General features: G+C 38.4%; 2 protein-coding genes across 6 annotated transcripts in view; both read left to right on the top strand.

Moving 5' to 3' along the window:
- Nucleotides 1-12,675, top strand: part of RABL3 (RAB, member of RAS oncogene family like 3) — a 29,431-nt gene extending 16,756 nt beyond the window's left edge. Inside the window, exons 6-8 of the mRNA XM_083355842.1 lie at nucleotides 1,127-1,198; nucleotides 8,706-8,744; nucleotides 12,360-12,675. Coding sequence (XP_083211968.1) covers nucleotides 1,127-1,198; nucleotides 8,706-8,744; nucleotides 12,360-12,425 — 177 coding nt within the window. The 3' untranslated portion in view covers nucleotides 12,426-12,675. The remainder of the gene's footprint in view (nucleotides 1-1,126; nucleotides 1,199-8,705; nucleotides 8,745-12,359) is intronic.
- Nucleotides 12,676-13,699: 1,024 nt separating this feature from the next.
- HGD (homogentisate 1,2-dioxygenase) overlaps nucleotides 13,700-15,119 on the top strand; it is a 31,679-nt gene continuing 30,259 nt past the window's right edge. The window contains exons 1-2 of one of the 5 annotated variants that reach the window (XM_083355838.1): nucleotides 13,700-13,738; nucleotides 14,958-15,064. In XM_083355838.1, coding sequence (XP_083211964.1) covers nucleotides 15,014-15,064 — 51 coding nt within the window. In that variant the 5' untranslated portion in view covers nucleotides 13,700-13,738; nucleotides 14,958-15,013. The other 4 variants (XM_083355839.1, XM_083355840.1, XM_083355841.1 and 1 more) reach the window with 4 other exon arrangements.

Here is a 15,119-nt window from a genome sequence, read left to right as displayed (position 1 = left end):
ATTTTCCCTCTGTAGTGCTTACCTAGAATTTCTATTAGCAACTTACCCCTACGCTTTCTTCAAAAATATTTTTTTTCAGTGATTGGTATCATACATCTTTTTGTGCTCCTCCTTTGCTCTACAGCAACAACACTCTGTGAAAGACTTGTCTCAGAGAATGACTGGCACTGGCCAAAAGTATTCAGTAAGCATCCATGGCTCAGGGAGGATTAGGAACTGAATCTTTCCATTTCTAGTTCAACACCTTAACCACTACACCACATTGACTGTCTAGGTGAAGAATGATCACTGATCACATGTGCCTAAATAAGTGTGTCACATACATGATGGTATATAGATATACTTGCTCTGTCTTTGACAAGTGATTCTGGGATGGCAGGTTCATGTTTTCTGTCTTCTGGGGCAACAAGTGTATTGATTGCTACTAACTAATGATTTACAAAACCAGGTATCAATACAGTAGGGGTGGGAGGGAGATTACAAGAGGGTAAATACATTAAGCTGCCAAAGGAAAGAACACTGGTTATTTATGTTGAAAGAAAGACTATTACCATTGGATGTGAAAATAAAATTTTGTTTCAGCTTGTATTTGGTGGAATGAATACACAAATGAAGATGCTAATTGTAAAAAAAGAATTAAGGAAGAAATGTTATATTTTAGTTGTGAAGAGCTGCTAGTCGAGAATGAAGATAAAAACAGGATTGAAGTTTTTAAAAAACCACTATTCTCCAGTTAAATTAATACAGCACATAGAGAAACAGAGTTTCATTTATTTTTTAAAAAAATCAGAGATTCAAATATTCAGATTCTAATGACAGCTGTCCGATAAGTTCTCTGTAATTATCTGAAAGCAATAAATATATTATATTCTACAAGTGTCTCTCCCCACCAAAAAGAAAGTTTTATTATGTTCTTTGGAAGGAAAAAATACTTTTTCTAGTAAATTCCACATATTGAAAAAAGTATTTTATGAGAAATGCCTGACGTATTGGCGTTTTTAACAATAGCTTCATTTGAACATGTGCTTGTAGCACACACTTCAAAACTCCTCTGTACTTTTTAGGGACTATCTACCAATGAGAAAATTAAGAAATTAAAGAGAAAATTAATTCTTTGGTCTTTCAGGATTGCACAAGTCCTCGTTACTTGGCTGCAGGTTCCTCCAATGCTGTCAAGCTCAGCAGATTTTTTGATAAGGTAAGCATTTTTTTCCAGTTGATAGATTATGGAATGAAAAATGTCTGCAACCTGATCTAAATTATAAAGGTTTTATTGCAGAAGACCTGCACAGACTTCACAGTATGCACCTCAGCAGCCTCTTGAGGAAGTAGAAGAAATTGTAGGGTTCTGGCATATTTTTCTCACTTTTGTGCTTTACCTGAATTTGCCTATCAATATTAAGCCCTCTGCTTTAGTATTTCAACTCTGATTGCTTGAACTGTGCTCAGAGATATTATATCTCTCTGTTAATCTCTTTCTAACACTTTATCAACATCAGGGCTGTAGAATTACATCAAGAGCATAGCCTAGATTAGGGTTGTTATGTTTATTTTAGTGCCAAAGAAAAAGTCAGGACTATTCAGCTTTTGTAAAAGCAAAACCATCTCCATTTAGGATGCTTTTAATAGTCTATTACTAATAAGATCAGCTGTTATTAGTGTTGTTATACTATCTGAAGCCTATGTTTTCATGCTGCCTTTAGAAAGTCAGCCTGTTAGTTCCTATGGTTTTACTGTCACAGTTGGCAGTGCAGAATTCGATTGCTTGAATACTTTGATTGCTTCAAAGTTCTTGTATCATTGATTGTTTTGCTAAGATGCCCAGGAAGTACTTGCACATTCAGGCATCAGCAGAACAGCGATATCTCCACAGCATATAGATCAGACCCTCATATTTTTTATATAAATATTGTATTAATTTTCTAGTTTTACAATCATAAGTACTTAATAAATAACATGTTGTCCTGGATCCATTAGTAATTCAGTGGTACATATTAAGTTCTTCAATCTATTAGGAAAATGTAACAAAGATGTTGATATTCAATTGTATATGTATTAACAACTAGGCCCACTATTACACCATACAATTCTTATTGTTGTTAATACATATACAATTGAATATCAACATCTTTGTTACATTTTCCTAATAATATCAATAATGTCGGTTTAAAATATTTTTTCTAACCAAAATATATCATAATTGCATTTGCACTTAATATCCATTTGTTCAATTAATATCCTGTTTTTCCACTTTTTAAAAAAATAATTTTCCATCAGTGTTCAGAATGTCTCCATCACTTATAATTTTTCATAATAAGTTATATTTGGGTAATCAAAAGCTTCCCTTATTCAAACCCTCTTTGTAACAAGAGTCTTATCTGAGTCTGTGCTTCCAGCCAAGTTTCCTTTAGGCATAATAAATTGTAGTGCTATAGTTCACCACTAAATGTCATTGATGCTGTCTTCCAGCTTTTTACATCCAAACTTATATTTTAAAAAAAATCTCAAAAGCACCTTTAGTCCCCAAATTTCAAAGTTATATATGTGTGTTGCTTCCAAATTAATCTTGTAATTTTCTCTATTTCCCCTCCAAGCAATTAATTCACCACTTTTCTTTTCCTGAGGGAATGGCGTGAAAATTCCCCTTCCCTCTCTCATCAGGGAGGATTCTTTGCTTTGGGCAGTTTTTTCCCAGGAAAATGTCTTAAAGTCATAAAGAGAGGATAGGGTCTCACCCAGTTCCATCCATGTTGCTCAAAAGTTGCTGGTTAATGCTTATTTTCTTTAGTTGTCAGCAGCTTCTGTCTGGCCACACGAATGTAGCCAGTCTTTCCCCCACCAGTTTGGAGGGCTTCCTTGGATCAAACAGAAGGGCTGCTGTCCTCCCGCGATCAACGAGAGTCCCCTCCTTCTCCGTTGCCTCTTTGGGGTGACTTCACCCTTTTTAGGGTTCCCATGTGGAAGACAGAGTCCCGTCTTCCTGCACCCGTCATGCCACGATGTTAAACCAGACTGTCAGATTTAATGGGTTCTTTACAAGTAGTCCTTGATTTACAACCGCAATTGAGCTCAAAATTTCTGTTGCTAAGTGAGATAGTTGCTAAGTAAATTTTGCCCCATTTTATGATCTTTTTTGCCACAGTTGTTAAATGAATCACTATAGTTGTTATGTTAGTAATGCAGTTGCTAAGTGAATCTGGCTTCTCCATTGACTTTGCTTGTCAGAAGGTCGCAAAAGGTGATCATATGCTCCCAGGACACTGCATCTGTCATAAATATGGACAAATTGCTAAGTGTGTAAATTTTGATTACATGACCGTAGGAATATTGCAGTGGCCATAAATGTGAAAACAGTCATAAGTCACTTTTTCCAGTGCTGTTGTAACTTTGAACGGTCACTAAATGAACTGTTGAAAGTTGAGGGCTTCCTGTATTAACAAGGAAAGGAGTTTTTTTGATTGCCTTTGTTCAATATTTTTTCTTGAACATGCAGATTAAAGGTGTACAGTCTTATCATGGGTTCTTTTTAGTGATGGTGACAAACTAGACAGACTTCTTTGGCTCTTACTGAGTAAAGAGTGCTTTATTATCAAAATAGATTAAAATATATTAAGTGCTTACATAAACAAGAATGTGATTTTTATTTGTTACATTTTTAAACCTTGTAGCTTGTTGCTACAATCCAAACTGCAATATAATGTGGATTTTGTTATAAAGAACCATCTATGATGATTACTATATGACATAGAAGCATGTTTACAGAAAACACTAAGACTTGAGAAAAGGCTTGAAAAACAAATGTTCCTAAAATTATAAACCAAGTTAAGATGAGAATTGACCCTTGTTTAACTACCACAAGGTCTTTTTGGGAAATAGTACAGACTACAGATAAGAAGTGAAGTTTGATCTTTCTTTGCAGGGTGGACAGGGAATCTCTCTCTCTAGATCTATTTCTAAATGTTATCGTTCATTTTGTAGTGTGGATTTATCCATATGGTACAAGTTTGTTTCTAAACCTTATTTACTATGTATCTTATTCTACAGGTTTCTTCTAACTGTATCTTACTGTGTAAAGGTAAAGGTAAAGGTTCCCCCGCACATGCGTGCTAGTCATTTCCAACTCTAGGGGCCGGCCTGACAAGACGCCAAAGGCGCACGGAACGCTGTTACCTTCCCACCGTAGTGGTCCCTATTTTTCTACTTTTTTTTACGTGCTTTCGAACTGCTAGGTTGGCAGAAGCTACTGTGTAGTTTCTGTTAATTTCTATAAACATTTTTTTCTCTCTCCCCCTGGTAAGCCTGAATCATCCATGCCTGCCTTAAATATCAGGGCAAGCTGCTCTCTCCATTGTACAGAGAAATCTAGGTCATTTTCTCCTCAGCCTAAGTTCTACAACCCTTCAGCACCAAGGTTTGGCTGCTTTGATTGCTGAGTGATGGTTTCTAGGCACATCAGCCAGGCTGAGCTGCTGTTGGATGTTCCCCTGTTCCCAGGGGGGAAACATAAAAATTTGCATCAGGGCTGTTGGTGCTGCTGTAGAAGTGAACACGGCTGTTGGGCTTTGCCTCTCTGCTTTCTTTCCAACTGTTTATAATTCTAAGTCACCTACTTCCTCTCCTCCCCCACACACATCTCCAATGTCTGCCATTTCCATGGAGTCATCAAGGGGGCATTGTTCTTTTTTTAAAAAAAAAGGTTTTATTAGTTTTACTCTTACATGCATATATTAATTTTTCAACCAGCGTGCTGTCTGGATTCAAAAGTGCTAATACATGGTCAATTCCTAATCCTTGGTTCTTTCCTCTAGCCATTTGTAGAATGAATCCCAGATTTGGTAATATTCTGTTTCTTCTTTATCTTTCAATCTCATAGTTAATCTGTCTATCTGCGCATTCCAGTATTTTTTAAATTATTTCTTCCTCTGGTGGTAATCCTTCATTTTTCCAATATTGCACAAAGACTATTCTTGTTGCTGTTGTGACATGTAAAATAAAATATAAGCTTTGTTTATTAGTCTTTTCTGGCATTATACCTAATAAGAAAAGTTCAGGTTTAAATTCAACATGTTCTCCCAACATTTTTTCTAACCAAGCATGTATCTTTTTCCAATAAGCCTTTGCTTTGCCACATGTCCACCAAATACGTGCCTGAATTATGTTTACATTTCCAGCATCTATCTGACATATTTTTAAACATTTTTGCTAATCTATAAAACATTTTGCCATCTATAAAACATTTTATATAAAATTTTTTTATACGAGGTTGACATTGTCAATTTATAATTTCTCTCCCATAATTTTTGCCATTTTTCTAGTTCTATATTATAACCAAAAATTTTTGCCCACCTTATCATTGTTCTTTTAACTTATTCACTTTCCATCTCTAAAATTAACAAAAAAATATACATTTTCTTAATTAATTTCACATCAGAAGTTAACAGTATCTTATCAAATAGACTTTGTTCTTTATAAAACCCATACAGTTCCACGTCTTTTTCATACCGTATTTTCCGGCGTATAAGACGACTGGGCGTATAAGACGACCCCCTACATTTCCTGTTAAATTATAGGGTTTGGGCTATACTCGCCGTATAAGACTACCCCTCTTCCAACGCACACCAAATAAAAATTAAAAAACATCAGATTTGATTTTAATATGGTAATTTTAATTCAAATGCTTATGACATGCAGGTACTTAGTAGGAAAACTGTCACTTATAAACATAAGGCTGTTTGTCATCAAACATGTAAACATAAAACAGTGCAAGTGGATTAAACTTAAGAAGAAGAAGAAGGAGGAGGAGGAGGAGGAGGAGGAGGAGGAGGAAGAAGAAGAAGAAGTTGGAAGGGACCTTGGAGGTCATCTAGTCCAACCCCCTGCTAAGGCAGGAAACCCTATACCATTTCAGACAAATGGCTGTCCAGTCTCTTCTTAAAAACTTCCAGTGTTGGAGCATTCACCACTTCTGGAGGCAGGTTGTTCCACTGGTTAATTGTTCTAACTGTCAGGAAGTTTCTCCTTAGTTCTAGGTTGCTTCTCTCCTTGACTAGTTTCCATCCATTGCTTCTTGTCCTGCTTTCAGGTGCTTTGGAGCTTGACTCCCTCTTCTTTGTGGCAGCCCCTGAGATATTGGATCACTGCTATCGTGTCACCCCTCACCCTTCTCTTCGTTAAACTACACGTACCCAATTCCAGCAACCCTTTTCCTATTTTCCTAATTCACTTTTTCACTTTTCCTAATTCACTCTAAAGCTTTCCCTGCGCAGAGCCTTAAGTAACCCCAGCTGCCTGCAATTAGTGCAGGTTCTCATCCCACCAGGCTCAAGGTTGAGTCAGTCTTCCATCATTCCGAGGTAGGTAAAATGAGGACTCATTGTTGGGAGCAATAAGCTGACTTTCAATAATGCTGCTTGTGTGTGGGGGTGTGTGAAAGCTCTAATAGGCAGGCATATACATAGAATGAAGGCTATTGCTAAGCACATTGATTTGTGCTTTAAATTGTAAGCCGCCCTGAGTCTTCGGAGAAGGGTGGGATATAAATGGGATTTTTTGAAAAAGACCAAATGGGAGATCCGCTCCAGGTTTTCCAGCCAGCCCGGCCAGTTCCTGAGTCAAATGTGTTGTTAGAGCTAAGCTGCTGCTCTGCTACGCATTCCCCACCTGCCTTTCAAATTGCTCTTGCATTCCCCACCTGCCTACAGCTGCTCTTCAACTTTAGAAGGAAATAAGCCCAGACCCCAGCCTGTAAAAAATCACAGACTGCAGCTTCTACTCCAATTGGTCCCGCTTTCCCTGTGCAGACTAAATGGGAGATCCGCTCCAGGTTTTCCAGCCAGCCCTGTTCCTAAAATTTCAGTACCCGGCGTATAAGACGACCCCTGACTTTTGAGAAGATTTTGATGGGTTAAAAAGTAGTCTTATACGCCGGAATCTACGGTATCTATTTTGCATCTGTAACTGTGCCCACCATGACAGGTTGATACCCTGATTTTCCAGTTCATGTTCTTGATCGTCTTTCTCTTTCTGTTCTCCTTTTTGTGCAGTTGCTCCTTGAGTCATCTCTTCCATTTGCTTCTGCTCCTTACTCTCCACTTGTCTTTGTATCACTCCTTCATCTAGAATTGCTCTGTTCCTAACTTCAAAATCTTCTGCTTTGCAGACTGAATCCAGTCGATATCTTCTGTTGTTCCAATTTATTAAAATGCCTTCCGGCATCAGCCATCTGAAGTTTATGCCTTTGGCAATCAGCTTTGTAGTTAAGAAATGGTAGTGTTTGTTTCTTCTTGCATAGCTTGAGTTCATGTGGAATATTTCATCGACCTCCATTTGAATTTCTCCTCTGTCTGCCTTTAAAGCTTCTACCAGGATGTCAGTAATCACCACTGCTATGTTTTCTTCTCTGTCCTCAGGGATATTTTGAAATCTCAAATAGTGTTCCGCTTTTTCCATTTCTAGGTACTTAATTGCCCCCTCTAAGTCTTGGTTTACTTGTTCTAATTTTTCATTTTCTTGTAATAACATTTCTATCTTTTTATCAATGTCCTCTGATTTTTTTCCCCACTTTCTGAATTCTTTGTTCATTTTTAATTATCATTTGATTTTGAGCTTCAAATTTTGCCTTTATATCCAGGATTTCTTGACTTACTTTCTCAAGTTTACTTTGTGTCTCTTCGTGGTTTTTTTGTATCTTTTCATGATTTCTTTGCATCATCTCTTAAATCAGTTTCATTGAGGTCTGTGTTTTGCTTTGGGCAGTGCTTATTTTTCACGTTGCAACATTGCTTCAATGGATCCCTGTGTTGTTGGACTAGATTGTCCTACAGAGTGTGCAGAAAAGGTTTTCTTCATAGGTCTGGTAATGTTTGATGAACCCATTTTACAGCTCATAGTCTAAAACCAAAACAGTATCTGTTTGAGTTTAGCCAAAGTCAACAGAAGTAACTTTAAAATGTCTTTCCCTGGCAATCTCACAACAAGGCACTTTTGTTATTTGCAGGTGTCTCTTCAAGGTCATTGTTATGAAAACATTTTTTCCATTTCCTTCTTCTTTTTTCTCACTATTTATTGATGCTGTCGTTTCTTCTTTCGCCACTAGATGTTCTCCTCGGCTTATTTATCAATGTCCGATATCCTTTAAAAAAAACCACTTTCCCCTCATTGTAATTGCTCGCTGCTTTAAATTAGTCCTTCTGGGGTGGGTCTTTACTTTTCAGCTCTTTCCCATCAGGGGCTCAATGTTTTATAATCCACAAGGAGAAGGAATGAAAATTCTCACTCACCCAGCCTCAGCACACAGTTGACAGTCAGCTGATATATGGTGCTTCCCTTCTGGCTGGAGATGACTTGGGCTGCCTCAGCTCACCTGGCAGCCTTTCCTTCACCTTTTCAGAGGGGTCTTCAGTCCGCTCCAATTGGCCGCCACCTGATCCGAGCTCCTGGAGTGTCCCTCCTTCTTTGTTGCCCCTCCAGGGCAACTTTCCGACCTTTTAAGGGTTGCTGGGCGAAGCGAAAGCAGACTGGAAAGCCGGAGCGCTTGCTTTTTCCAGCCATCCTGTCGGTGACCAAACCGGAAGTCTCAAGGGGGCATTCTTCTTATCTCCAACCTGCACAAACCCAGTTCTTAGAAAGTAAATTTCTGTCTCTCACATGACATAGTATCGTGGATGGATCACATTTAATAGCCTTTCTTTTTTACTGTGTTTTAGGTTATAGAAAAGAGATACTATATACGAGATGGTAATCAGGTATGTGTCATTTCCCTTTTTTATTTTATAAATAACATGAGTTGATGTTTAAAATCTTTTGAATGCAAACTTCTTTGTACAATGCACTGACACAATTTCATTGGATTAGGAAAAAAGAAAGAGGTCTTCACTTTCTCTGTGGAGGTACAAGTGGTTTCTGTGGCAATGAGTGTGCTTTGCCAAGATTCAGGTGTATTTAATCCTTGCATTTGTAACTTCTACACTAAAGTATTGAAATTATATGGATCTAGAAATAGGTTAAAACACTGGAATGGAATAGAGCTGGAAGGGACCTTGGAGGTCTTCTTGTCCAGCCCCCCCCCCCCCCCCCACTCAAGTAGAAGAACCTATACCACTACAATTAGTGCAAAATGTTAGGCTATTTGCAATTAACTGAGAAAGAGGAGAGGTTATCAGAAATGCTGGATGTAGAGACCTAATAGAAAATCACGACACAAAACATAGTAGGCCCATTAGGGTTACTCCTGGATTACTGCTCATGAAACAGAATCCCTGATGCTAAAAAACCGCTGATAGATTGCTTCAATTTAGTTTGGGTCTTCATCACAGCTATATGGTTGTGTCAGATGGTCATCAGTAGAACATAAGGCATAGTACAGATTTTTGCCCCAAGGGATGGAATTAATTTGAACACATGTAAATTTATAGTAACTGCATTGTCACAACCAGATCCTTTCCAAGTGGAATCCTTAAAGAGGAGGAGCCTGGTGGCATTTTTTTCCAACTAACACATTTTATTAAAAGGCTCACATTTTCATGAGTTACAGCTCACTTCATTAGATGCATAGAGTGGCTAGACTGATAGATTTAAATTACTGTGAGGTGGGAAAGGGAAGAGAGGGAAAGAGATTGGCTCTGCAAACACAAGCTGCATGTGAAACAAATTACCAATTTAATTATCAATTGAATCAATCAATTAATTATCAGTTGAATAGCTTTCTGAATAAAGTAGTTGATATTTCAGCAGCTGAAGTACAGAATCTCACTCTAGACTGATGAGATAGTGTGCCACTGATTGCTCCTGAGTGGTCTCTGCAATACTATAAGTTGTAAGCATGATGGTTTTCCAGAAGCAGTTAAACAGATTGGAAAATGGCTTGAAAGCTGGCGATCCAAAATTAAATATGTCCTTGCCCAAGTATTTTTTGGGGGACAAGGCAGTTTAGAAAAAGTCACATAAGTATTTGAAACATGAAGTCTTCTTGGAGTCCTTAAGGTACAATCTATAATGGTTAGTTTGGGCTTCTGACTAGAACAAGGCATTTCTGTCTAAATGTGCTTATTTCAGAACATGGAATCTTTTATCTCAGCAAAAGCTGCTTTGGTAACTTCTGGGTAAGATTACTTTGATGCAACCTGTATATTTGATAGTGATCTAGAAGGTTCTCACATATCAGACTTGTGATAAAAGATTTGCATTGGCTGGCTGACAAAGCAGCCTTGAAAGATCAGATCACTCTGGGGGGGAAATCTTCAGATTATAAGCATTTGTGACTTGGGTAGCAATAATATTTTGTATGCTGGGAGATTGCCACTTAGTGGCCACATAGACCTTCTCTAAGATGGCTCCTATCTACTCCAGCAATCAGAGGTTGCAAGTATATTTTATATACTACTTTTCTGAACAGCTAATTCTCCCTAATATCCCGTGCAATTTGTAAATATGCTGTACGAAAAGTTTTGCTAATGCTTTTGCAGTCGGGATTTTTTGGCAAGGTATGAAATGTACTTGCTTAGAGAACAGATCTGTGACAGTCCAGACTATGGTGTTTCCGTTGCTTTCTGGTAGTTCCACGATAAAATGCATGGCTATTTCTTTCCATGGGGCTGAGGGGTTCGCCACTGGTTGTAACAGTCCTGGCCATTTCCCTTGCAGCCTCTTGCCCATCACACAAATCTGACAGCTGCCCACATAGCTTTCTATGTCCTTTTTCATAGATGGCCACCAAAATTGCCTTTTAGTTAAGTGTAAGGTTTTTACAAACCCAAAATGTCCTGCTGATTTTGTATCATGGCACAGTTGCATGAAATTGATCCTTTGGTTGGCAGGTATGTATAACTTCTCACCCACCCAGGGTAGTCCATCTTTAATTGAGCACACATGTCTATTTTTCTGGAACCATTTATCACTTTCCAAAGACTTCCAGAATTCTATTCCAGTTTGGCTATCCACCTTTGGCTTCATTTTTATTTGAGCCCTGGTGGTGACTGGTGCTGCCAGTTGTTGTTCAGGCACAAGTGGTTTAGAGTCAGTGGTCCGTGTGCTGTTATATTGGGGCATGCAAGATAATGCATCCACCAGGAAATTCTCCCCCCCCCCCCCGGTAAGTGTTTGAGAGTGAAATTGAATCGGTGAAAATGTTGGGACCAGCAGGCTTGTTTAGGAGTGAGTTTCCTGGGTGTTTTTAATGCTTCCACGTTTTTGTGGTCTGTCCAGACCTGGAAGAGGATTTTATTTCCTTCTAGGAACTGGCGCCATGTAATTAATGCCCATCTTATAGAATAAGCCTCCTTTTCCCACATGGGCCAATGTTGTTCTGTTTCAGTGAGTTTTCTGAATATATATGCACATGGTTGCAACACCCCCTCATCATTTTCCTGTAATAATACGGCTCCCACCGCTACATCGCTAGCATCTGCCTGTATTACAAAAGGTTTATCGGGATCTGGATGTCTCAGGACAGGTTCAGCAGAAAAAAGTCTCTTTAGCCTTTCAAATGCTGCTTGACATTCCATGGTCCACTTCAGAGGCTGGCTGGGTTTCATGGGGGACCCCCCCCCTTCGTTTTCAATAAGTTTGTGAGGGGCATGGCTATTTGGCCAAATGAAGGGATGAATTGGCGGTAGAAATTTGCAAATCCCAGGAAGCTTTGCAATTGCTTCCGTGTGTGGGGGGGGTGCCCATTCTAATACGGCCCTGACTTTTTCAGAGTCCATTTCGATGCCCTCTGGGGATATGTGATATCCCAGATAGTCTATTCTTTCCTGGTGGAACTCACACTTCGATAATTTTGCGTATAGGTGGGCAGCCCGCAACTTTTTCAGGACTGCTCTGACTTGGTTGATATGTTCCTCTTTGGTCTCAGTGAATATCAGGATGTCATCTAGGTAAACCAGGACCCCCTTATATAGGTGCTCTGTTAGCACGTAATTAATTAATTGCATAAAGACTGTGGGGGGCCCTTGCAGTCCAAATGGCAGTACTTTGAACTGGTAGCAACCCAATGGGCAGTTGAATGCAGTCTTCCATTCATCTCCTTCCTTAATCCTAATGTGGTAATATGCTTCCCTCAGGTCTAGTTTAGTGAAAATCCTTCCTTTCGATAGGTGGGATAGCACATCCTTCATTAGGGGTAGTGGGTACAGATTACATTCACTAATTGGGTTTTTTAAATTTGTAATACTGTTTTATGCAAACATATGTCCAGAAGAACTGCAAGAAGATCTTGAAACTGGATACTTTGTAGCCTTAAAGAATAGACTCAGAGGAGTGGTTTGTTCAATAATTTCTAAAGGTCTAATTTGTATAAGTTATGTAATATTTTAATAATGATTATTGCAAATTCTAATACAAACATTTTTATCCATCAACAGATTCCTAGCTTCTCAGAAAAAAAGAGAATGGGAAGTGGCTTTGTAAAGAATTTTCACTATGACTGATCCTCTGCTGTGCCATCTACAGAGTGTGCAAAATGAAATGAATGCAGCATTCTGGTGCTAAGCAAAGTCGGATCTTCTCCCAATCACAGTGTATGGAACTGTGTCTTCCCAGATTTATTTAGAAAGAAGCTGCAATTCACTATCCAAGAAGCATAATGAATACCTAGCTTTGTTGTAGAGTATGCTGTCTCATATTACATTTCTGTTCGTTATTATTAATTTGCAAATACAAATAACAAGTCAGTGATAAGTGGATGACTAGGAAAGAGATTCTACAGCAATTATACTAACAGCATTCCCATTTGATCCAATGCTATGTCACTGATAGCAATCAGCTAAAGGACATTGAATTAAACATATCTATAAATAATAATGGCTCAAACATGAAGGACTAGTATCAGCAAAGCAAGCCTGCAAATAAATGATACTATTCAGGACTTTAAAAATAACCATTCATACCTATTTAATAGTATATTCTACTTATACAATTTTAAGTATCATTAATTATATGGTAAAATATACAAAAAAATGGGAAAGAAGAAAAGCAAAACAACTCAGTGAAGGGGTATACATTAGTGGCCACAAATGTTTTGTGTTCCTGTTTTGTAGTAACTTCTGCCCTCCAGTTAGAAGAGTCTGAAAGTTTATATTTTAGGGGCATACAACATTTTAAATTCTATTAGAGCCTGTCCATAGGAGCTGGGTGCAATTTCATTTATTCCTTAGCAGCTACTATGAGGCCCAGTAAAAAAGGTGCTGCTGCTTTAAAGAATACAGACAAATCTGGCACTTGCCTACTCTAAAGCACAGTTTAGAAATTGAATTTGAAGCATTATGCAAGTATAATAACTTGTCACTTGTGATTATACTCTGAGCAGAAGCCCAAAGTAATAATTTTATTATGAAGATGAGGATACCTGTTAATATGCAAGCACTCTGACACAGAATAAAGATTTTTAAAAAAAGATTGTTGCAGTTTGCCTACTAATGTAGAGGTCTGAAGATGAGGAGCAGTGATATCTTTTCTGTTATTGGTAGCAGTAACCACAGCTGGGGTTAAGAGTTGAAACAGATGTTGGGTTTAATGACACAAAAAGTAAAATTTATTTTTTAATTTATATCTCACCTTTATTATTTTTATAAACATCTCAAGGTGGCAAATATATCTAATGCTCCTTCCTCCTATTTTCCTCAAAACAACCACCCTGTGAGGGGAGTTGGGCTGAGAGTGTGCAACTGGTCCAAGGTTACTCAGCTGGCCTTCATGCCTAAGGCAGGAGTTGAATGGATGCTAGCCCTTGGTAAACGTAAAGGTAAAGGTTCCCCCGCACATGCGTGCTAGTCGTTTCCAACTCTAGGGGCTCATCTCCGTTTCAAAGCCAAAAAGCCAGCGCTTGTCCAAGGACGTCTCTGTGGTCATGTGGCCAGCATGACTAGACGCCAAAGGCACACGGAACGCTGTTACCTTCCCACCGTAGTGGTCCCTATTTTTCTACTTGCATTTTTACGTGCTTTCGAACTGCTAGGTTGGCAGAAGCTGGGACAAGTAACAGGCACTCACTCTGTTACGCGGCACTCGGGATTCGACCTGCCAAACTGCCGACCTTCTGATCAACAAGCTCAGCGTCCTAACCCACTGAGCCACCGCGTCCCTTTGTAAAACACCCATTTTTTGGAAATCAATGTAAAAACTGAAACCAGATTGTCCATTACTTACTATTGCATTATTAATAAAAAAGAACATTTTTAAATGAAGATAATATCGGCTATAATAGTTAGTGATTTCAGTCTCACTAGCAAGCCTTTTACAAATAAAGGAGGCTTTAGTGTCTTTTCAGTTCCACTTTTCCCCACAACCTAGACAAATGTACATAATATGAAGGAAGAACATGAAGTTTCTTTAGTTTATTTCATTTTCCCGTGGAGTGGGAATGAGTAGCAATAAGGCTCTGCAGCACTTAGATATTTTTTGATCCTTGTTCTTAGTGTAGTTTTGAAGGATTAGGAATAGAAGTGCTGTTTTTTTACTCATGTATGGGTTCCATTGCTAACATTGTCTGAAATAAAATTACAAAAACAAGTCAGCTTTTTCCTCCCCCTTTTTCCTGGTTGTTGATTTGCAGAGATCCTTCCATTGGTTCCAGAAGAGAAGCCTGTTTCTCATTAAACCCAGGCTCAACTGAGTAAATAGTTTGAAATCTCTCTTGGACTTTCTCACTTGCAGAATAGCTTGGTTGCCATCATACTATTTTAACTTTCTTCAGTTGCTAAAAGAAAATAATTTTGGAAACCATTTTGGCAGTCATTTGACCAAACACATTTAGTTTTTGCAAATGTCCTCAGGAATGATAAGAAATATGGAAGAAATAACAGAGTTAAAGGTAAGTTAGCAGTGAAAATCTGTATCCTGTTGCTTTGACTAAAAGAGTTCAGAATTTCTTCATTCCTATTCATTAACATACTTCTAATCAGTAGAATTCTAGAATGCTTTCATCGTTTCTGTGATGAACTAGTGAAATCACTTTTTTATAGGGAATCCTTGCTGCAGATACAAATGCTTTCCATGAGCAGGCAGAAAACAGCCCCAGATGTTTGCTAGAGCTTTGATAGCTTTTGTCTTATGTGGTCATTTACTTGAAGTAAGGAGTTTTTGCCCAGTTCACTTAAAGCTGTATATTTAAAACTTCATTCTTT

Source organism: Vipera ursinii (genome assembly GCF_947247035.1).
Source record: "Vipera ursinii genome assembly, chromosome: 2".
Lineage (NCBI taxonomy): Eukaryota > Metazoa > Chordata > Lepidosauria > Squamata > Viperidae > Vipera > Vipera ursinii.
The sequence above is the reverse complement of the archived record's forward strand: the minus strand, read 5'-3'. Positions and strand labels throughout refer to the sequence as shown.